This window comes from Aulonocara sp. 'chitande type north' Nkhata Bay, linkage group LG17, assembly GCF_057382095.1.
Source record: "Aulonocara sp. 'chitande type north' Nkhata Bay isolate Kocher_YH1m ecotype deep benthic linkage group LG17, A_spYH_male_GT1.1, whole genome shotgun sequence".
NCBI classification, from domain to species: domain Eukaryota; kingdom Metazoa; phylum Chordata; class Actinopteri; order Cichliformes; family Cichlidae; genus Aulonocara; species Aulonocara sp. 'chitande type north' Nkhata Bay.
The window spans coordinates 5,491,879-5,516,638 of NC_141360.1; the positions used below are offsets into that span (position 1 = coordinate 5,491,879).

The 24,760-nt window shown below is 41.2% G+C and overlaps 1 protein-coding gene across 4 annotated transcripts in view; it reads right to left on the bottom strand.

Annotated features, from left to right (window-relative positions):
• The window catches only part of ano2b (anoctamin 2b), a 73,678-nt gene extending 53,414 nt beyond the window's left edge, over positions 1-20,264 (bottom strand). The window contains exons 1-4 of one of the 4 annotated variants that reach the window (XM_086269186.1): positions 20,076-20,264; positions 9,973-10,169; positions 8,341-8,382; positions 4,329-4,739 (exon numbers count right to left, since the gene is read on the bottom strand). In XM_086269186.1, the coding sequence (XP_086125312.1) occupies positions 4,329-4,739; positions 8,341-8,382; positions 9,973-10,169; positions 20,076-20,112 (687 nt within the window). In that variant the 5' untranslated portion in view covers positions 20,113-20,264. Of the gene's footprint in view, positions 1-4,328; positions 4,740-7,366; positions 7,386-8,340; positions 8,383-9,972; positions 10,170-20,075 lie in introns of those variants that run through there. The other 3 variants (XM_086269188.1, XM_086269187.1, XM_086269189.1) reach the window with 3 other exon arrangements.
• Between the last annotated feature and the right edge of the window lie 4,496 nt (positions 20,265-24,760).

Genomic DNA, 24,760 nt, shown 5'->3' on the forward strand with positions numbered 1-24,760 from the left:
ATGTCGAGTGAGACACTTACACTGACCCTAATCTCTCAAAAATAAAAGTGTCTTCCAAAGCCTTTGGAAAACATTTAACTACCAACATACGCCAGCATTACCTGCTTTATTTTAAGTTAGAGGTGCAGTTTGTACTTCTGTTGTATGCACTTGATTAACTATGATTAATGTTGAACAGCTTCACCCGATTATGTGCACACAGAGTACAGTGGAAAATTGATTTTTGGTACATGACTTATTATATCTGTAAGGCTGCTTCTCACCCATTGCGGCCTATACAATGATGGAAGGAGAGCAGTTATGTTTGTCAGAGTGCTTCCCACTTTGTTCAAATTAAGGATATTGGGATGTTTGTTTCTCTCGGTGGCAGATTTTAGCCCTAGATCTGTGAGACGAGATAAAAAGCTATCAGTCAGTCAGTTAATCTCATCCAGGCTTAGGCTCCATTGCCACACTGTCAACAATCTGATTAATACTAGCCTGCAGACTCCACACACTGCCAACTGGCTGCCAGCCAACACACACGCGCGCACACACACAGCAAAATGGGTATCATACACACGACAAGCCCTGCACTGGTAAGTTAGACACTACAGTACACTATTTCTTAAACATTTTAGAGTACATGAGACTTTTATGCTGTTTTTGCCTTGTGCTGTGTAAAAAAAAAAAAAAAAAATCTATTTTGTTTTTTTACTTTACGAGCGAAACAAGTAAGCATCGCTTAAATTTAACAATTTAATCCTCTTGTTGAAGCCAAAGTGCAGCAGAAGCTCATTAACTGACAAACGGAAGTTTAACAAAAACTGCATTTGTACAACTTTGTGGCAGTAAGCCTGGAGCATCATTACCACAAGCAGGCAGAGCACATAGGCCGTGTGTTGTGCCAAGTGCCACGCATAAGCATGCATGCACGCGCACACACACACACACGCACAAACAACAAAAGCAGGACAGAGCCACACAAGCTAGCGCCAGTAACACACAATGACAGCGAAAGTGATTTGTGCGTGTCAAAACAAAATTAGCCGTTTTAGGCCAAATTAGGAAATCGATGCAGAGGTCAGAGCAGCAGCTGTGTCAGCTAAAGTGACCAGAATTAAAGGCTTTTAGCACCGATGAAACATCAAGGCCACTGTGGATGCTGACTCAAAACAAACAGGATCTGCACTAACTGGACATTTTATTAGGTACACCCTGCTTTTACCCAGCTTGGGCACCCTTTTGCCATCAGAACTTTCTTTGTTTTTCATGGTTCAACAAGGTGTTTTAAGGCAGCACGGTGGCACGGTGGTTAGCACTGTTGCCGCACAGCAAGAAGGTCCTGAGTTCAATTCCAACATCAGGCCGGGGTCTTTCTGTGTGGAGTTTGCATGTTCTCCCCGTGTTTGCGTGGGTTCCCTCCGGGTACTCCGGCTTCCTCCCACCGTCCAAAGACATGCAGCTTGTGGGGATAGGTTAATTGGAAAATCCAAATTGCCATTAGGTGTGAATGTGCGAGTGAATGTGTGCGCGAATGGTTGTCCGTCCCTGTGTGTTGGCCCTGCGACAGACTGGCGACCTGTCCAGGGTGTACCCCGCCTCTCGCCCTATGACAGCTGGGATAGGCTCCAGCGCCCCCCGCGACCCTGAAAAGGATAAGCGGAAGCGAATGGATGGATGGATGGATGGACAGTTGTTGCAGATTTGTCCGCTGCATATCCATATCCATAATCTATGATCCACCATTTCCTAAAGGTGCTCTGCGGGATTGAGAGCTGTGACTCTGGAAGCCATTTAAGTACAATGTTCAAGAAACTAGTTTGAGATCATTTGAGCTTTGATGCTCAGTTGGTACTAAGGTCTGCCAAGAAACTACACCCCCATATCAAAACACCACCACCATTAGCCTAAACAGTTCATACAAGCCAGGATGGATCCATGCCTCATTTTATTTGTGCCAAATTCAGATCAAAATGTCACAGCAGTAATTGAAACTCATCACACCAGGTTGTATAACAGGTACCGTTTCCTGGTCTTAGACAGCAGAAGTGGCAGCCAATGCAGTTTTCTGCTCCTTCAGCCCATCAGTTTCCAAAGTTTGACATGTTGTGCATTCACAGATTATGCATACCTGGGTTTTAGCAAGAGGTCCACCAACGCAAACAACCATTTCCAACAACCATGCCATGCTCAAAGTCACTTCTTCCCCATGCTCAATTTGGGCTACCTGCCTCAGTGCATCAAGTTGCTGATATGTTAAATTACAATAAATAAACATTTAAATTTAGACTGCCAGTAACCAGAAAACAGCAGCAAAGGTAAGTCACAAGGTAAGACTTTGCAAAAGTCTTGCGGCAAAAGGTGCGTCGCAAAACATCTGACGTGATGAAATCACTTGTGGTAAATAGACATAGCCCAGTGTACGGGAACGCTGTAGAATGTGCACACACCAAATTCAACTTGTTGAGCTGCTAATTTGGCTATATTCCACCCCATGCTCAACAGTGAGCAATCTCTGTGTTTTTAGTAGACACAGTAGACACAGATCCATCTATAATGGTAGAAAACACTGACAGTTAAAGGTTTCCTTTCTGCAGGCATTTACGGATGAAGGCAGAAGGCTGAATGACTCAGGCTTGACTTTTTTCTCCCATCACTCAGGTTTGCAGGTTTGGTGCAGCTTGCACCAAGTTATGCATCAGTGGGTTGCCCTTGGATACAAGCCATTTCTGACACAGAAAGCCGCCATTCTCTAAAACCACAACGTTACTGAAGTTTCTGTGAAACTGCTTTAAGTTCTAGAGGTTTTTGTTTGTTTTTATTGGTGAACTTCAGTGATGAATTTTGTCCATGTTTCCCACAATGCTGACATTTATTCTGACTTTCCATTTTGTAAAGCATCTCTATTTTGATGTGTGTTTATTCAAGTGGCAAATTCCTTGTACCCTTTTTTTTTTTTTTTACCCTCCCCACACCTCAGGAGCCCATAGAGCAGGGGTGGGCAATCTCAGTCCACGAGGGCCGGTGTCCCTGCAGGTTTTAGATGTGTCCTCGAACCAACACAGCTGATTTAAATGGCTAAATTAGCTCCTCAACATGTCCTGAAGTTCTCCAGAGCCCTGGTAACGAACTAATCATGTGATTCAGGTGTGTTGACCCAAGGTGAGATCTAAAACCTGCAGGGACACCGGCCCTCGTGGACTGAGATTGCCAACCCCTGAGTCATGGGGGTGTCTAAACCAGTACCTATGGAAATATTTGTCGGTTGCAGCTGTGGCTACAACCGTAGCTTGCCTCCACCAGTGTGTGAATGTGAGAGTGAATGAATAGTGGCATTGTAAAGCGCTTTGGGTGCCTTGAAAAGCGCTATATAAATGCAATCCATTATTATTGTTATTATGTAGAGGAATAAAGTTTCATAATTTCACATAAGTAGTCAGAAACTGGCGATATCGTAATATGGTTTAGGCTAAAATATAATCACCAACTTAAAGCCCCTAAAGACAAACCCACTTTGCAGCTGCCCTAAATTGGGATGACTCATGTAGGTTTTCTGTTGTTTTGTCCCACAGCAGCAGGATGATTAAAGAAGGTTGAACACTTTGGTACAATCAGCAGAAACCTCAAGACAAGCTCAACTGCTGTTGTTACACAGTCTCTCCCACCTCCTTCTACTATCTGAGCCAGGCTCCTATGTAGGCGCTCACCTTAAATAGCTCAAGATAGTGTTACGTCAGATCCTGTGTAGAGGTTCAACTTCAAAAAGCCTGTGAAGTCAGTGAAGCTATAGAATTTAGCCTGTGTTCAAAAACACAGAGTCTAGTGTGTCAAATTATAATCCCATTTATTTCTCAAGGATTTGGGATAAAAAATAAATAAATAAATAATAATAAAATAAAATAAAAAACAAAGCTTTTGTTTTTTCCAAGCCTTAATGAAAACTAATGGTTTTTAAATATACCTGAACTCTGCGCACTATTCACCTCAGCATTGGCTGACCTAGCTCTGCGATTTTACGTGTTCTACCACTTAGTGGCTTAGTTGCTGTTGTTCCCAATTGCTTCCTTCCACTTTGTTAAAATACCACTTTCAGTTCCACTTTCGCTTATCCTCATCAGAGTCACAGGGGGGCTGGGGCCTATTCCAACTACCATAGGACGAGAGGTGGGGTACCCCCTGGACAGGTCGCCAACTGACACCATTTAGAATGACCATTTAACCTGATCCCACTAACTACATGTCTTTGGAAAGTGTCTGTTAAAGCCTACCCGTCAGCTGCATTAAATTTAGCCAGTGTTGTGCAAATGAGAATAAAAGAAGCTTAGCATGACCATACACACACTCACCTCTCTGTCTCTCTCAATCTCCAAACCAGCCTCTAGTAGGTTAGCCTCAAACTCCTGCCTGATTAGACGCATCTCATGGTCACCGGGCTCCATTGGCTCGCCATCTCCTGCTCCTCCAAGCTCCATGAACACCTCGCTGGCGCCCGCACCCTCCCCTCCTGGAATGCCGCCGCCGCCGCCTCCACCACCACCACCACTTCCACCTGGTGCCACATCTGAGGCCGCCATTGAAGGAAAGTTGCCATTAGAAACAATAGATAACCGGTCTTGTGAAACGGAGGCACTAGCAGGAGATCGTATCGAGGTGTGCCTTCGCTGATGAAAGACCAGAACATAGTCGACTTTCCGTCGGCCGTCACTGAAGTAAAGGCCTTCTCCGATGGCATGAGGACCTGAAGTTGATCCCATGACCTGTAAAATATAAATATCAAGCAAACATCAATACTGGTGCACTATATATTAAAAAACCTAAAAGATTTAGAATAATTATTGTAGCGTATCCCAGTCAAATACAAACTGGTTATAGAGAGCATACAACACCTTTAAGCAGCAGTGGAGTTATGTAATAAGTGTTTGAATGAACTTAAACATTACTGCAGTGTCAGTGCACACAACCACAAGTGGCTTTTGGCAGGTTCTCAAAATCACTGAAGTGAGAACCTTCAGCAGCAGAGTGGGCAGTCAGCTCACCTTTGGCTGTTTTATTCTTTATTTAGACAGAGGGAAAGCAGAGAGCGAGACTAAACATGGAGGACACAAGAGGCAAAGCTCTATACTCTGAGCATGATGGGAGATTTCTTACCAGACAGCAGTATAGCGATGCAATGTATGTTGTTGTATTACTCTGTTACACTTTAACCTAAACACACACTGTGCTTCGGTTGAATACACATCAGGTTTTTTCACATAACGCCAAATCACAGCGAGTGTCATCTTTATACTGTAAAGTAAAGACCAGAGTATTCTGGAGAAAACCCCAACAGTCAAACAATCCCTCATGAGCAAACACTTGGTGAGAATAGAAGGAAAAACTACTTTTAACAGGAAGAAACCTCCAGTAGATTCAGGCTCAGGGAGGGGGTAACCATCTGCCATGACCAGAAACAGGACAAAACAGAGACCAAGGGAGAGAGAAGATGTACATGAACGATCACAAAGTGCTTACATTTTAAACTATTTGAGCATGAAATAGACTAGTACACTAAAAAAAGAAAAGAAAGAAAAAACATGCTAAGTTTAACAGCTTGGTTTTTAGAAATATCTGATATGATATAGCTAGAAAAAGCTAGCATCACTATTGAAAGTAATTTTGTTGAATTTGCCAATACTTAATATCACTAAAGCTGATTGAAAACTACATTACAAGAGCAACTTTGAGACAACAGTGTAGGCCTTATCCTTTTTTTCCATAGTGAGAGAAAAGAAAGAGTGAACTTCACTCAGAAATGGAGAAAGATAAAAAAGACAGGACAGGAGAGGAAGAAGAGAAGTTAGATTTAAAGGTAAGAACTGCTCAGTTGTGTTTGATCAATGGAAATGTAAAGCTTGCATGCAAGTCCTCATGTTTTTGTGGTATTATGGGGGGTTTTCATATTGTGAAACATGCAGCAAATCAAAATGAGGCATGGTTTAAAGGGCACCAGAGATTAATTTAGTTAAATGATGATGATGCTTAGATTCATTAGCTGAATTCCACCTTCCATGCCAACTGTATGCCCTAGAGTATAAAGACAGCATAAACAGCATACTGTCAGTGTAGAGGATGGAGATTAATCAGGACAACTCATGAAACACCTGCTGACATCGTATTAAATTCAGTGTATATCCACAAAGATCAGTAAACCTCAGAGCTGCAGTATCCCCAATCAACTGATCACAGCAGGTACATTAAGAAAATCTACTTGACCTCTCGATAAAAATTATTGTGAGTTGTGATTCTTGTTCCGATGTTGGGCCATTTCAGCTGATTTTAGGGTTCCCCCACCTGCTGAATCCCACTTTAACCTGTACCCATTATTATTATTATTATTATTATTATTATTATTACCCTACTCATTTTCTTGTTTAGAGGGAAAGTCACCCTCTACAATGCAGGCAACAGAAAATGGAGCTATTTTTTTTCTCCTTCCTTTTCTCTGCTCATGTTCTGCTTACCTGTCTCAAGTTGAGTACCTTTATTAGAATTACAATTTAGACAGAAATCATATTTGTATTCCTGTCTACTAATATTATTTTTATGTGACATTAATATAGCACAAAATTCAGTTTGCTTTGCATAAAAATAGATACTAGAGTTAAATAGGTAGTAGAAACATCCTCCAAAGAGCTACTTTTTAAACTTTTCTAGAGTACATTTCAGAACCTGCTCATTTTCCACTTTTACTTGAGTAAATAAAATGAACCAGTTCTTGAAGTTTTACTGGTGCATTTTTTTAAACACTGGTATCTGTAATTCATCCTAAGTAGAGGATGTCATGATTACCAGTTCAGTAATGTGTACTCTATATCACTTTAATGATGCAGCTGATGGTTTTAATTTCCTATATGTTGTTGAGTAGCATGATTTAAAACAATGTGATTAGAAGCTAAATAAAAAATAATAATATTTTGATGCAATATATAGTAGAATAGAGGCAAAGAAACAAGCATGACAGAAATTGTTCCTTTTTGGGAGAAGCAGTGCCACCCCATGCCCTTCTTCTGGACACACCCCTGGCAAACACATTGCAGTAAATGACTGAAGCAACTAAAAAAAAAAAAAAAAGACCAAAACAATAATTAATAATAATAATAATAATTCCCTTAGCTACCTTTAACTTGCCAATTGTTAACCAAACAGACAGCACACCAAACAGCTAGGCCTTTTTTAGACATTTGAATTCCTGTCTATCTCGCCAAGTACTGAATAAATGTAAACCCCGGTAGAACAAACCGAATGAGTGCAAATTCAGGAAGGTGTGCATTACCGACTTATTTCATGGCTCAGGCAAGTCAAAACAAGTTTAGATGTTCCTGAAGCATGTATTGCCAAGTCTCACCAGATTAGCTTATCGGTGTAGTTTATTCAAGGTGTTTCTTTCTATCAAGCTAATTAGCTGCACCTGCTGGATGAAAGACCCTATTTCACCTTTGAGCCGTGTCTTCACTTTCAGATTCCACTTAGTTTACAACACTCCATGTGAACTTTAAAAGTCGCTGCTGAGCGGACTCCCAAGAAAAGCTGAGTTAGTATAGCGCCGACCGACTTGGGTCTAATCAACAGACACCTGTGTAACGGTGTAAATTACTCCAGCGCATTGTTCCTAATGTCTCGGGTGTTCTTGTGCTTCAGCTACAGTTGCTATTACAAAAACTGTTTACTGCATGTGTACAAAGTCTATAGACTATTACTCAAATTACTTACGAAAGCTCTAATTATTTTGACTGCATAACCGCACAACAATACATATTGTCTGCACTACTCTGCAGGACACAAACGCTGCTACAGTCACGCTCCTGGAGCTTCACTATAGTGCTTGTGTTTGCTCACACATAACAGAGCGAGAGAGACAGGTGTGCAGGGATTTTTAGTTGCTTTAGTTTAACCAGTACCAAGAATCCCCCGGTAGTTGTTGTTCTGTTAAGAGCTTAATGAAAACTCCTGGGAAGACCTTCCCTGGAGGTTGCCAAACCTTTTACTGAGCCTCACCTGTCTGCTCATCATAAAGTGGTATATGATAGCCAATTATGATGTTCTCACGTATAATCGAAAGCGTCGTCTTACGTTTCTTGTAGCCCCATGGACAAATTAACTAATTATAGGTTCCAAGTAAATATAGTAGATGGAGAAACACTTCAAATCAAAAATTAAAGCTGAGCTTTCGGCAATGTCACCAAATGTAAAACGAATATGAAAACTACCATAGAGAGTCGTAAATATGTCACGAACACTGAGGTGTAGTAAAAACTAACTCCAGACCACGACCAGAAGACCAAGAGAAGCGGCGTGCGGGGAGGCTGTCGTTGTACTTACTGGGATCTTGTCTTCACTCGGGGAGACCTGCATGCTGTTGCGCTTTAAAGACACACAGAGGAGTAGTGGGAGAAGAAGAAGAGCAGGAGTGAAAGTTGGCGGTTTAGGCAGAAAAATACCTCCGGATTCATCATCCCTCCCATCCCTCCCATCAGATTCATGAAGTCACTCCAGTTAGTCGACAGTCCAGGTGGAGCGACGGATCGAGTGTCTCAGGTTTCATTATTTTCTTTGTCTGTCAGATGTATGAGGCAGTTCGTATGCAATCGGCAGCCTGATCACATGCTGGTGATACCCATCTATCCAACTGTGTGATCTGGAGGCTGCCTGCGCGCTGCCTGCGCTTTTGGCACGGAGCGTCCCACGCTGTAAAAAATGCCCATCTCCAATATGTTGTTTTGGTCTTGCTGCTCATAGCGACATGTATACTCAAAAAAGAAAATCACCCTCAGTTAATTTGAGTTTTTTAATTTGAATATTTTTTCCCTTTTTTGAGTATACACGTCGCTATATTCAAAGATTAATTTATTTACATACTTAATCTTTAACCTGAATGTAAAATTACATTTTACATTGTACCTATTGTACCTAACAAAATTACGTGGACATTTTACATTATTAGTTAAAATCAGCATTTTGGGTAGATTTTTCTTTTTCTTTTCTTTTTTTAGTGTATATGACATTCAACCACCTGAAAAAAAGACCAAGTTTATTTACAGTAAAATATAGGACTCCCCAAAGTGTTTGTTACTTTTCATTTTTAGTTTTGGGTAAGATGGTTAGGATGGACACTTTTTGCAGCGTGGAGAGAGGGAGCAGCATTGGCTGTTTCCACACTTCGGTGATGTAACTTGCAGGGAGACCTGTGTTTTCACATCATTAAAGCAACAAAATGTTTTTGAAACAGTGCTTTTGTGCCCCAGCAGCATATCTGTGCTTTTCACAGCATGCCAGTTTTTCCAATTTAAATTTTGAACGATTTTTCTTTCTTTTTGTGCGCTTGTACTTGTGTGATGGAGGGACTAACGTACAAGTGTAAGGAAACGGTATGCAAAGAAAAGAAAGAGAAGTGAGCACATTTTGTGTTGCATCAGTATATACATGTTCTGTTAACTGTGTTTTGATGCATTATAAAGGGTGTATTGTAGAACCCCCCCCCCCCACACACACACACACACACACACACACACACACACACACACACACACACTCACACACACACACACAGATTGAGCTCAAGTCTTTTCCTTACTCTTACAATCATTTTAAACTTCTTCTCAAAGTCAGTCCGAGGTGATTCTAGGCTGTTCAAATATCTCAGATGCGACTTTTATTTTGAAAGAGTACAGGAACAAACATCATTAAACCTCAGAGACTGGCCTCCTTCATCATTATCACAGTCTTATCTAGGGTCATTTTAATGAGACATGATAAATCATACAATGATGCAATGCAATGAAACACATGAGCTCACAGGAAATATTACGTGATTGGCTTAGTTGAGGAAGTTGGTAACGAAAGAATGAAAGGGGGAAAAAAACATTAGACTGGTTCCCCAAAAAATATTATAGCTTTTTAAGCATGTTATTATAGTTCCCCACACATGCACATTTTCTCTGGTCCTGTAGTTACCTGTAGCAGACTTTGTGATTCCTCAGCCCATGGTTCTTCTCTATAAGGTCCAGGCTCCAGGGTGCTGTAGGACATGGGTTCCAGTCCAATCCCGGACATGTCCTTGTTCAGGTAGCACAGCGCATCACTATGGATTGAGGAAGATTCGCTGAGTACTGTGGCCACTCGCTTGAAGCCTGCACCATTAGGCCATGACTCTGCAAGACATTTATTTTGGAAATTAAACACAGCTGCAGATTATTCAACTGTTTGTGAACTGATATTGTTCACATATCAGTTTTATTTAATACAATTACTGAAGAAACAACAATGAGCTAGCTGTAATTTATGTATATGTAGAAAAATCTGTCTATTATGAAACACAAGTCTCATGTGTGTGATTTCATGTAAAGTCACACTCACTGTGTGACTTGAGTAACCAGGTGCAGTGAGTTTCTGAAGTTACTGGCTTCCAGGTCTCAGGAAATTGCTGTTTCCCCATCAAGACATAGTTCAACACATAATCTCTCCGTAAAACCCCAAACTGACCACAATTAAGATTAAACATGTTAACCTGCAAACTTCCTAAGAACTTAACAACAAATTTAGTTACATTTGAAGCAAACTAGACCAATTCTAGCTGTCTTAGGGTGAGAGGCAGGGTACAACCTGGACAGGTCGCCAGTCAGGCTGTGCGACCATTGTCCAATTGTTTCTGTCTGACTTATGTTTTAATGCTAAGCTGCAGACTATTGTGGAACACACCTGCTGGTCTGTTCACTTAGCCAGGATCTGTGGATAGCAGATAATGGCTATCCAGTTCAAAACTAATCGTTTGTACAGTTTTTAAAGTTAGTGTCTACCATCACATGACAGCAGATGTGTTTGAAATGAAATCGCTCTTTTACTCTCCACCTGGACTGTTTACCTGCATGTAACCAAAGACTGCTCATACAAGCCCAGTCAATAAAACTGGGACGACAGGTGTACTACAAACAGAAACTAGAAAGGTTCCAGTGCCTGAAAGCTTTTCCTTGGTCTACATATTTTGTACATTTACATACAGATACAGTATTCACAGCACTTCTTTTCTTCAACATTTTGTCATGTTACAGCCTTATTCTTGTATAGATTTCATTCATTTTTCACCTCAAAATTCTACACAAAATCCCCCATAATGACAAAGAGAAATTCTTGAAAATGTATTAAAAAAGCAAATACAACAATATAACAGGTACACTCCAAACTGAGCATAGGTGCATCCTGTTTCCACTGATCATCTCTCTGATGTTTCTACAACTTGAGTCCACTTGTGTTAAGTTGATTGGACATGGCTTGGAAAGGGACACACCTGTCTATACAAGATTCAGTCATGTACAGTTCATGTCAAAGCACAAACCAAAAATCCAAGAAACTGCCTGTAGACCTCTAGACAGGATTGTATCGAGGCACAGATCAGGGCAAGGGTATAGAAAAATTCTCCTGTATTTAAGGTCCCAATGAGCACAGTCGGCTCCAACATCCATAAAGGGAAGAAGTGAGCGATCCAGAGTTCTAGTTTTACTCTGTGGAGAAAGGAGGATCTCTCAAAAGGACAATCATTTCTGCAGCACTCCACCAATCAGGCCCGTATGGTAGAGTGGCCAGAAGAAAGCCACGCCTTTGAAAAAGGTACATGACAGTATGCCTGGAGTTTGACAAAGCCCCCTGAAGGACTCTTAGACCATGGGAAACAGAATTCTCCGATCTGATTAAAAAAAAAAAGGAATACCAAGCTTCATGTCAGGAGGAAACCAGCACCACTCATCACCTAGCCGATACTATCCCTAGAGTGAAGCATGGTGGTGGCAGTTTAATGCTGTGGGGATGTTTTTCAGCAGCTGGGAGGCAGCTGGGAGGCTGGTTACGGTTGGGGAAAGATGGATGCAGCGATGTACAAAGACATCCTTGATGAAAACCTGCTCCTGAGCACTCTGGACAGCCAAGATAAAGGAGTGGCTTTAAAATCATTCTGTGAATGTCCTTGACCAGTCAAGCCAGAGCTGAGACTTGAACCTCTCTTGAGAAATGGCACCGACACTTCCTATCCTACCTGATGAGCTTGAAAGGTTCTGCAAAAAAAGAATGGGAGAGAATTCCCAAAAATAGGTGTGCCAAGCTTGTAGCATCCTAATGAAAAAGAGTCTGTAGTTACTATCAGAGGTGCTTCAACAAGGTGCTGAGCAAAGGATGTGAATACTTTCTGGATGCACTGTATCTGTTTAAAAAGTTTAAAACATTCGAAACATTTGCTTGGTGTATATTAAATACATAAATAATTCTAGTATTTTCTCCTGTGAAATTCTAGCATCCTGTCCAGGTTGTAGCCTGTCTTCTCACCCTGTGACAGTCGGGATAGGCTCCAGCACTCCAGTGACACTGAATTGGGTAAGCAGAAGAGAATGGAAGGTATCATCTCTAACTCTCAGTAAGGTCATTTATATCCCAGAACTGTTTTGTTCCACCATTCTTCACTATCTTAAGCTTTTGTTTACTGCATTTCTTCTCCATAATGCAACATAATATATACTCAGCTTCAAAAAGTAAGGTGACCCACCAATAAACATGCTGCCATCTGTCCTTTTGAAAATGGGTATATACACTATTTTATCCCCAGGTCAGTGTGTCACACAGGTTTGGCAGTCTTGCGTTCAACATTTTCAGCCAGTTTTCTCTGTATTTGGAGCTGCAAATATGCAAAGTGGCCCGGTGGAGCTTTGTTTCCCACTGTGCAAATTGATGCATGTGTCAGTCAATCACAAAGTTTGTCTCAAAGCACTTTACAAAAGACAAGCCTACAAAGTGCCAACTTCTCAATTTGCCTCAGAGCACAAAGGACACATTGTAACACAAAGAAAAAAAAATACAAGAAACAAAAAAAATACTGTAAGCGTGTAGACTTCATTTTTATCCTGCATTAAGGGCACGAAGGAAGAAAAAAACAGCAGGTTACTTGTTGCATAGCACTGAGTGCTGATTTTCCAAATGGTACCTCGGAGGGAGTTTGAGAGCATTAGTGACAAAAACGATATTTGTCCACTTTTATCAGTGTGACCACTGTGCTATCAGGAACTGAACAGATTGCCATTTTTTTGTAATAAGGTTACTCTCTGTGTGTGTGTATGGTTATTTTAGGGATACAGACAGCTGTAGCCATAGTAACGCACCAGGCCACGTGCTGTGCTCTCATTTCAGTACCACGGACAGCTCTTTCTCTTGGTCATCCAAATAGTTGCACCATGCTAAAAAATATGGTATGACAATGAGATCTATCCGTGAGGTCAAGAGGGGTAAAATGTTTTTAGGATTTCAAGCACACAATTTTATATATATATATATATATATACACAGTGGGGCAAAAAAGTATTTAGTCAGCCACTGATTGTGCAAGTTCCCCCACCTAAAATGATGACAGAGGTCAGTAATTTGCACCAGAGGTACACTTCAACTGTGAGAGACAGAATGTGAAAAAAAAATCCATGAATCCACATGGTAGGATTTGTAAAGAATTTATTCGTAAATCAGGGTGGAAAATAAGTATTTGGTCAATAACAAAAATACAACTCAATACTTTGTAACATAACCTTTGTTGGCAATAACAGAGGTCAAACATTTACTATAGGTCTTTACCAGGTTTGCACACACAGTAGCTGGTATTTTGGCCCATTCCTCCATGCAGATCTTCTCGAGAGCAGTGATGTTTTGGGGCTGTCGCCGAGCAACACGGACTTTCAACTCCCGACACAGATTTTCTATGGGGTTGAGGTCTGGAGACTGGCTAGGCCACTCCAGGACTTTCAAATGCTTCTTACGGAGCCACTCCTTTGTTGCCCGGGCGGTGTGTTTTGGATCATTGTCATGTTGGAAGACCCAGCCTCGTTTCATCTTCAAAGTTCTCACTGATGGAAGGAGGTTTTGGCTCAGAATCTCACGATACATGGCCCCATTCATTCTGTCCTTAACACGGATCAGTCGTCCTGTCCCCTTGGCAGAAAAACAGCCCCATAGCATGATGTTTCCACCCCCATGCTTCACAGTAGGTATGGTGTTCTTGGGATGCAACTCAGTATTCTTCTTCCTCCAAACACGACGAGTTGAGTTTATACCAAAAAGTTCTACTTTGGTTTCATCTGACCACATGACATTCTCCCAATCCTCTGCTGTATCATCCATGTGCTCTCTGGCAAACTTCAGACGGGCCTGGACATGCACTGGCTTCAGCAGCGGAACACGTCTGGCACTGCGGGATTTGATTCCCTGCCGTTGTAGTGTGTTACTGATGGTGACCTTTGTTACTTTGGTCCCAGCTCTCTGCAGGTCATTCACCAGGTCCCCCCGTGTGGTTCTGGGATCTTTGCTCACCGTTCTCATGATCATTTTGACCCCACGGGATGAGATCTTGCGTGGACCCCCAGATCGAGGGAGATTATCAGTGGTCTTGTATGTCTTCCATTTTCTGATGATTGCTCCCACAGTTGATTTTTTTCACACCAAGCTGCTTGCCTATTGTAGATTCACTCTTCCCAGTCTGGTGCAGGTCTACAATACTTTTCCTGGTGTCCTTCGAAAGCTCTTTGGTCTTGGCCATGGCGGAGTTTGGAGTCTGACTGTTTGAGGCTGTGGACAGGTGTCTTTTATACAGATGATGAGTTCACACAGGTGCCATTCATACAGGTAACGAGTGGGGGACAGAAAAGCTTCTTACAGAAGACGTTACAGGTCTGTGAGAGCCAGAGATCTTCCTTGTTTGAGGTGACCAAATACTTATTTTCCACCCTGATTTACGAATAAATTCTTTACAAATCCTACCATGTGAATTCATGGATTTTTTTTTCACATTCTGTCTCTCACAGTTGAAGTGTACCTCTGGTGCAAATTACTGACCTCTGTCATCATTTTAAGTGGGGGAACTTGCACAATCGGTGGCTGACTAAATACTTTTTTGCCCCACTGTATATAGCATCACAGTAGCCTGGAGGTGCAAGAGGCAGGCCTGTCACTGGAAGGTCGCCAATTTAAATCTGGTAGGAGGGGGAAATTATTGAGAATATCCCCATAAACTATATATTTATGTAAAGCCCTACTTAGTGTGTCTAAATTGTCAAATAAAACATGAACTTGAGATCATCTTAGCAAGTTCTCCAACTACACCCATCTTCAAATTTTACCTTTACTTTGATGAACACCACACGCCCCAAAAAAGTAAAAACGCTCAGAACAAATATGTACAGTCAAAATTAGATTAAATGAAAGTGTTTAAAAGAATACTCTTACTCAGGGAATAGCAGGAAGAAACATAAGGGCACAAGAAGAGACACAAAGCTCACAAGCTTCAAACACAGATGACCAAAAAAGTTGTAGTGCAGCAAAAATGAGTTAAGGGTAGTATAACATCTGTTTTCTTTGATTACACAAACATTATGTAGGAGTAGGTCACGGATAATAGGTGTTTATTTGTAAAGAATATTTTTAGGTTATTATATAATATCATACTACAGTATATTTCTAAATACTGTAACAAGGCAGTTCATTCTCTTTCTCTTAATAATTTCTCTTAACAATTAAAAGAAAGGCAGATGTGAAATGTAAAAGTGAGATCTGAGGTTAAATGTGAGATGATATTTGGATGCAAACTATAATGTGATAGTCAAAACCCCCACATAACTGCATCATTTCCTACATACAATACAATACGAACAAAGACAGTAGAATTTTCAGCATCGTTTTAAAGATAAATGGAAAATTTCTGAATTTTTAACCTTATTTGACTTTGAAGACGAGGTCAGAGGTCCAAAGTAGTGACATTTAGTGACATTTAGAATCACCCTATATCATTCCCTATATGCATATACACTGAACAAAAATATAAACGCAACACTTTTGTTTTTGCTCCCATTCCCCATGGGATGGACGTAGAGACCTAAAATTCATTCCAGATACACAATATAACCATCCCTCCCAAACAGTGGTCACAAATCAGTCCAAATGTGTGGTAGTGGGCACATCTGCTATATTGAGATAATCCATCCCACCTCACAGGTGTGCCACATCAGGATGCTGATCTGACACCATGAGTAGTCCACAGGTGTACCTCAGACTGCCCACAACAAAAGGCCACCCTGGAAGTTTACAGTTTTTTGTTCTACTGGGGGTCTGGGGACCCAGAACCGGTCAGTATCTGGTGTGACCACCATTTGCCTCATGCAGTGCAACACATCGTCGCATGGAGTCTATCAGATTGTCAATTGTGGCCTGTGGAATGTTGGTCCACTCCACTTCAATGGCTGTGCGAGGTTGTTGGATATTCATGGGAACTGGTACACGCTGTCGTATACGCCGGTCAAGCACATCCCGAACATGCTCAATGGGTGACATGTCCGGTGAGTATGCTGGGCATGCAAGAACTGGGACATTCTCAGCTGCCATTTGCCCTGAACAATGTGAACCATGATTCATCCGTGAAGCGCACACCTCTCCAACGTGCCAGACGCCATCGAATGTGAGCATTTGCCCACACAAGTCTGTTACGGCGACGAGCTGGAGTCAGGTCAAGACCCCGATGAGGACGACGGGCATGCAGTTGAGCGTCCCTGAGACGGTTTCTGACAGTTTGTGCAGAAATTGTTTGGTTGTGCAAACCAATTGTTCCAGCAGCTGTCTGGGTGGCTGGTCTCAGACGATCTTGGAGGTGAACCTGCTGGATGTGGAGGTCCTGGGCTGGTGTGGTTACACGAGGTCTGCGGTTGTGAGGCCGGTTGGATGCGCTGCCATATTCTCTGAAACGCCTGTGGAGACGGCTTATGGTTGAGAAATGAACATTCAATGCACGGGCGACAGATCTGGTTGACATTCCTGCTGTCAGCATGCCAATTGCACGCTCCCTCATTGCTTGTGGCATCTGTGGCATTTTGCTGTGAGACAAAACTGCACATTCCAGGGTGGCCTTTTGTTGTGGGCAGTCTGAGGTACACCTGTGCACTACTCATGATGTCAGATCAGCATCCTGATGTGGCACACCTGTGAGGTGGGATGGATTATCTCAATATAGCAGATGTGCCCACTACCACACATTTGGACTGATTTGTGACCACTGTTTGGGAGGGATGGTTATATTGTGTATCTGGAATGAATTTTAGGTCTCTACGTCCATCCCATGGGGAATGGGAGCAGTAACAAAGGTGTTGCGTTTATATTTTTGTTGAGTGTATGTTGTCAGTATAAATAATAGCAGGTGGAAACATAGTTTTAATAAACAGCTCCATGAAGCATTCTTATCACTTTGACCTTCGGATCAATCTATTGACATTGAAGGAGAGGTCAGAGGTGAAATATGTTATTTGAAATCTTTAAATGGTATTTTCTATGTGTTGACAATACACACAATACTTGTAAAAATCTCTTTTTTTTTTTGTCAATTTTCAACCAATAAATCATTGGGTTGACCTCGGAGATCTTGTTGGATGTAAGCCATCAGAATTCATTTAAATCTTTGTGAGCTGCCATGTTTACAGACAGTATGATATGCAAATGCTTAAAAAAACATGACCTCTTTGGCAGAGGTAATTAAAAAGAATGTGTACCAGCGATATAGTAGTAGTCCTGAGCCAGACCACGCCCATCTTCATACATGACCTTTAATAAACACCTGCAACAGTTTTACACAGCTGCAAAACTACTGTACTGACAGATTCAGTCCACAGAACATAAACATATCTTCACAGGACAGCCTGACAATATTATCATCTGATATTGGCCTAACACAGATATCAGCTTGTTCAACATTACACAACATAATGCAGAAAAACATGCCAGGGGTTATTCCGAAAGTGTCATCAAACAATGGTCATCACACAGTTTGAGCAGGAGAGCAGCTCCAACTCCTTGCGGCACATCGCAGAGTAGCATCACAGCCGCGCAGGTGATGAGTCAAGTGCGGTCTTTACATTAAGTTGCGAACTAGCTTGTGACATAATGACCCCATCATTTTCTCTGCTCAGTATAACTCAGTGTGTGGACAAACAGTATCTGTGCATTTATACAACAAATATCTGCTAATAAGCTAATATTGTATCCCCCCAAAACCATAAAAGATGCCAAAATCATTCATTCGGGCTCTAATAAATACCATTCAATACACTCCAAACCACCTTTGTGGTTATCCCTGCTACCCGAGGTGTCCCCTATGGCCCTGATGCCATACACACCAACAGGCAGTCCAACTTAAAAGAACACAGCAGGTAATTAAATATATTTTTTGCAAATGACAAACTGTTCATGAAATGGTTTCTCGGGAGCAGCAGGGGGTCTTAGAGGGAGCATGCGGGGGTCCAAATCTGAAAAAGTGATAGCTTAATATCTGTACTCTGAAAATTGATTGGAAAATATGTGAATACAAAACGTTTATTCTGTATTTTGTGTTCAGAGATTGCACTGCAAGGAGTGTCCCATGAGACATATTATTCTAAATTGGGACGCTGTATCTCTTTTGAGGTGCCTGACATAAAAAAGCTTCCTCACTTTCCTTGTTGCTTTATACCAGAAGCTCTTGCAGTTTCATCCAGCGTCTGTTTCTCAGAATGATTGTGTAAGATAAACTCTCTCTCTATTTTCACACTGATTTCTAATGGCAGAGACAAAGGGCACCTTTCAGAGAACAGCTAATGGGCAGCAGCACGGCACATAGACTTAATGCTGATGCTTTTAGTACATGCTGCCTCAGCTCTAGTTGCCTGATTGCATGGACACCTCTGCCTGAACAGTGTCTTATTTGGTTTTATGTTATTAACTACTAATTAGAGGGAAAAATTATTGTGTTACAGCGCTGGAGACTTCCACCATTAGCTGAGCACTGAGCTGGGCTGAATTGCACAAGAATTTTTGTCACATATCAAAGTCCCCTTTGATGAAAAATGAATTTCACATTTCTTGATGGGTTTTGTATATCAGTCTTAGTTAATGGTTTGAAGACCAGTCATGGTCCAGCCTACATAATGGTAATGTTTAATCCACGAGAAGGCACTTTTCTGTGAAGTAAAAGGTATTTTGTGTCTAATATCATATAGAACTAGTTTTTTAATGTACCAATATGTTACCTGAATAACTTAATAATTAAACAAATTATTCAGTACAAGTCTTGCAAAATGTTGGCTAAAGGACTTTCTCTGTTATGGACAATATGGGTAAATGGCTTTCTCCCAGCAATTAGAGGCATCCAGGCTTTGAGGTAACAAAGCAGGCCAAAGCCACCATGCTTCACAGTTACCATAAGGTATTGCAGTTACCAACGGCAATACCTTATGTCACACCATGTCTTTCCCCCAAGAAAAACTATAGATTTCTGCTTGTGTCTTTCAGATTCATTCATGTGTCTGTATTTTTATGCACATATACTGTACACACTATTAAATGAAAAAGAAGGTAGCATGGGCAGTAGATCAAAGACAGTTATAAATTATCAGTCATTATTCTCTTATTGACTTTGGGAGAGAAAGCCTCCAGGTGGGGGTGGTGGGGCATAAAAGGACGGTTTCTTTTAACCTATGTCTTTCTGAGTTTCTGAGAATGTTGCCTTGCCAGTATCCTGCTGTTTAAACCCAAAAATAAAATTTCACCTTAGGCCCAGGAGGCTCCTCGCCTGACTAACAGTGAATCACAGCAGCAGTCAGCCATGTAAATAAATTGGGATTACTGCTCTGCCTGAGGCTTACCTCGAGAGAGCACATGTCTGAGAAACAGTCATCTCTCAAAACTGATTAATTCTGTTCAAATATGACAAAGGATTTCCTCTCTGAGACAAGCTGAGAACAGCAAGAGGCTCAAGAGGGGCCTGACTGCATATCTGTATTAAACTCACATGCAACCATATACCCTGCCTGCTGTAAAGAGCTGCCTGTTGATGGCTGCCCCACGTGGCCTGCTGACACAATCACACAAACACACACACTGGGGGAACAGGGAAGGTACAAAAGGTGGGTTACTCTACAGTGGTCCTGTCTTTTGTTAGGTGAAGATACAGGAGGGACAGGCCACACAGGCCACACAAAGGAAAGAGACAAGGCCTTTCTATCTGTGTCTGCAGCACTCACCTGCACAGGTAGAGGAGGGAGATCTGCGGAAGGCCATTTCACCAACTCTGTTACTGAAGCAGAGACTCGTTTCCCATAAGTTCCCAGTCAGCCAGTCAGTTAACCATGCTGTTTTGCAGAGAGCAGCAGGTAAGAGGAAGAACAGCAACACTCTGACTCAGTAGTACAATCCTAAGCTCTGATGAAGCTTAGCTCTGATGGGATAATGCTCCTCTCCAACTGGCTGGCAGGGCGACAGAAACTCTGTAGCTCAGCTTATTGTGTACACTTGCTTAATGCACTGTACACCAGGCTCATGGGTAAGAGACCAGCTGGCTGATTGGGTGTTTATAGCCCCGCATACTTGAGCGGAGATTATTGGGGCATCAAATGTGCAGTAATTACTGTGCCTTCTGTTTAGATTTAGCTGCAAACCTGTGGTGTCTTAAAGGACTTAAGACCTGAGAGAGGCATCCTGGGACAAATTAAAATTATACAAGGAGCAGAGAGCGCGATAGTGACAGTTCGCATTAGGAGCAGCACATACGGACTTTAGGTGCACCTTCAACAGGGCAATAACAAGTCCAGATATTACTAGCTAATTATAGAGCAAGAATAAAGAATATATGTTCAAGCAAGATTGTGAAAAACAACCCTATACCTTTATATGTGCACTAGGTTGAAGTGTAAAAGAGTCCTTTGTGACATTTAATTCCCTTTTGTCATTTTAATCGTGACATGGAGATGAGTCAGGTGTTATCACTTGTGGTACTTGTTTATGAGTCGCAACAATTTTATAGAAGTGGCCTGATTTTGATCTTTTTAAAATTTTTGTACAGTTTTAATGAGGTTGAAAGTCAGTATGTTTAAATATTTGCAATGGCCACATTTACACATCTCTCTTAGGCCAGTTTTTTAGTCATTTCTTTGACTGGCTCCATAGTGTAGTGGTTTATAAATTCACCTAACAAACAGTAGTTCTCTAGTTTGATCCTGGGAGAAGGCACAACTATTTCTGGAGTTGTGTCAGGAAGGGTGAAAAAAAACCAGTGAAAGTAGAAGCCTTCAGATATGGCTCTCCATGTCCTTCTTGAAGGACATTCAAAGCTCTTCTTTGGATATTTGTTCCTTGGTATGTTAAGGTTCTGGGGAGGCCAATCCATGACTGATAGCATTGCATGTTGTGTTTTCTCTCTCCAGGTATGCTTCTACTCAATTTCCAGTGTGTGCACAGTGTGCAGTGTGATTTACAGATCTAAAATTTGATCTGCATTCACAGTTCCATCAAATTCAACACCATTGGCTCAAATGCTACTTGTGTTTCCCTAAGCTCAAGAGGACTGGTTGGCTGGTTGAGAGGGTCATGGCAAATGTGATTATATAAATATGATAAATATGATAAATGTTGGTTTGTAAAAAAAATTGTTATGCTACGTTAGGGCTTTTTGGTTGTTGTTTGTGTTAGTTTTCCCCTTTTTATATGTCTCCTATATCAATATATACTCTTGTGTGTCGCTAGGGGACGTCAGTTATGTTATGTTAACATTAGCTGTGTTTTTCTTTGCTGGCCTGATTTTGAGTGGGTCCTGTTTAGTAGCTACTTTTTCCAATTTGGATTTTATGGCCATTTTTACAATTTCTTCATTCGATTAAAATCAAAATGACTAGCTACACCTTTGTCTTTGACTTTCAGCTTTTTCTCAGGTCTTCTCTGCATCTCTCATGTTGTGCGTCAGGTCTTATACTCACTGCTGTGGAGGTTTTTTTGGGGGGCGGGGGGCTGTCACTTCTTTTTTTGTCCTCCAGTTATCCAGTTTTCTCAGAAAAAAGAACATACTGCACACTGTGATGTGCAGAACCACCTTGTTAGTGCAAAAATAATTTTTATTCCTGTCAAACTATTTAGCTGTGATTCAGCTAAATAAATGGGACCAAAGTATCTGTTTTAATCACCACGGTTAAAATGGGATTTGCATATCAGTAAAAGCATATATTTCGACCTTACTGCTTCTCTATTTCTTCTCTTGGAAAGTAATTAATTTAAATAAATGATCTAATTAGCTACAGGTTTGTGTGTTACACATTAAACTTCCTCCTGCTTGGCCTCTCTCCTCAGTGACTAATTGTTCTACCCGATGGTAACTGATGCTAAATACAGATAGAGTGCGAGAAGCAGCATCAGGTTGCACACACACATGCATGCACGCACTAACACACACTTTCATGCACCCTCGTATTCTGTCAGTAAAAGTATCTGATGTGGCACACTGACACACACGTGTGTGTACTCAGACACAACTCCACGTTCATTCTCCAGTTACAGAGGGTACAGATATGTTCAGGGCGTTAAATATTAAAGGCTGTAATTTTAACGGCTAGGTGTTGTAATCGTGGAAACCGGTAAAAGGTCATGTTCAGACTACAGACTGTGGTTATGTGGTTGACCATTTGGCGAAGCAATGTAAAGTATACAGGTACAGGGTGTGAAGCTAATATATGTAATATATAATATTTTGGCCTACTGTTCTTTACAACATTGCTTTAGTTCAGTTGTCATTTTGTTATAATATCTATAATATTTCAGTCAGGTTGAGGTCTGAACTTTGAGCTATTTCTTTTCTTTTTCGGCATTTCTGTTGCAGATTTTCTGCTGTGCTTGGGATCATTGTCCAAGGTTTATCAGCCTCACATTTGACTCAAGAATTCTTTGTTATCCAAAGAAGTTAACTGTCGACTCAGTGACTGTAAAGTACCCAGCTCCTGTGGCCACAAATCAAGCCCAAATCATGACCTCTTCACCACCACGCTTGACATTTTTAATCAAGTATTTGTGCTGTTAGGCTGTATTTTGGTTTTGCCAAACGTGGCACTGTGCATTATGGCCAACCAATCTCCAATCTGTTCAAATGACATTGCTCCAGAGTTCTTGTGGTTTGTTAAGATACAACTTCTCTTTTTCCAGAGAAAAGAGGCTTTCCTAGTCTTTCTTTGATTATCATGATCTTTAACATGCTGAGGCCTGAAGAGTCTGAAATGTAGCTCTTGAATTTTTTGCAGTTTCTCTTAAGGGGAATTTCCTGGGATCTCCTCTCCTGGTAAGATTGTGGTATTGTGTTAGCACACACCAGAATGGTCCAGATCAGCAAACTGCTATTTAAACCTTGCCCCTATTTAAGCGATTTCTTGATTCGGTTGGTCTGGAAGATTCTTCTGCCAGTATCCCCAAGAAATACATGTGTAAAATGCAGTAATATTACAAATGGTTTGGTAATTATTTTGTTTACCTATCATGAAATTTCATTTCACATCTAATTTTTCAAAAATGTACACTACAGTGGCAAAAAAGATCAAAAGTAAGCGCATGAATGGAGACATCTTCGACAGCTAACATGTACTCTTCACACTCACACTGCGAATTCAGAGAGAAAGCATCAAATCTATATTTATGCCCTTCAAGCCACTTCAAAACACCCACCACAAACAGAGTGAATCACACCCACACATCATAGGCATATACATGCACATACGGTTTAACAGCATTTACATTAACATAGTTGTGCATACACAGATATGTGCACATGTGCATGCACAAGTCACACACACACAATTATTTTAGTGCCTTTGCAGTCTTTAACCTTTGGTTCTACACAGCCCTACACACACTAATTATTTCTAATTAACCTCAAACCAGGTCCTAACCCTAATATAACCAGGTCATACCCTCACCCGATGCTCCTAAACTCCCACTGTTCCTCACAAAGATTATACAGGATCACACACATTCATGCACACAGTACGTGATGGCACGCAAGCATGTGCACGCACACACGCATACAGACAATGGAGTGATTTCCCCCGTTGTCTGATCTGGTTCATGTCTTCCTGGAGAGGAACAAGAGATAATAAAGAAAGAGAGGGAATCGATTCTAGATGCTCCAGTTCACTCCAGTTTCTTCCAGTTCCCTCCCACACCAACCTCACAGCCCTGTCACAGCCGAGGGAGTTATTTTGTAAAAGCTACAGTGCACATTTACCCTGGAAAAAAAGCTACTGAAAATCATTTAGTTGCTGTTTCAGAAGCAGAAATATGCCCTGTTGAAATACTTCTGACTGTTCTACAACTCGCAGCATTTATGTGAGGCAAAGCCTCTGTGATGTGATCACCATAATAGTGTGCTCATCAGTAAATTTGACTCGCTCTCGGTTTGTTAGAAAGCACGATACTGTATATTTAAAGCACGCTGATTTGCAGTGGATGGATTCAATGGATTCAAGCTTAAGCAGCAGAGTCACTGCATTGTTTCACTGTTCAGATCAAGCACTCAGGCCTATGCTGTTATCCTGGTGGATGCCAAACATGCATTTCCTCACTTATTGAGAATATGACAAAGGATGACTCATCTAACCATACTGCTTCTTTCACCTCTCTGTGGATCTGTACCTATCGTTTTTGCACCACTATACTCTCAAAAGTGCATTCGCTGTTGTTACGAGGGGTTTATATATCCATCTATATTATCCCTCTATATTTAACATAATATAGAGAATTTTTGCTGACTTGGATCTGGTTCTGTGGTAACTTTATGACTCTCTCATCAAATTAAATGGTTTTCTGTTTTTTTCCCCTACATATTTACTATGAAACTAAAATTTGCTGCACTGATTTCTTTATCATAGAAAAAAATACACACATTTAGGTTTTGTTA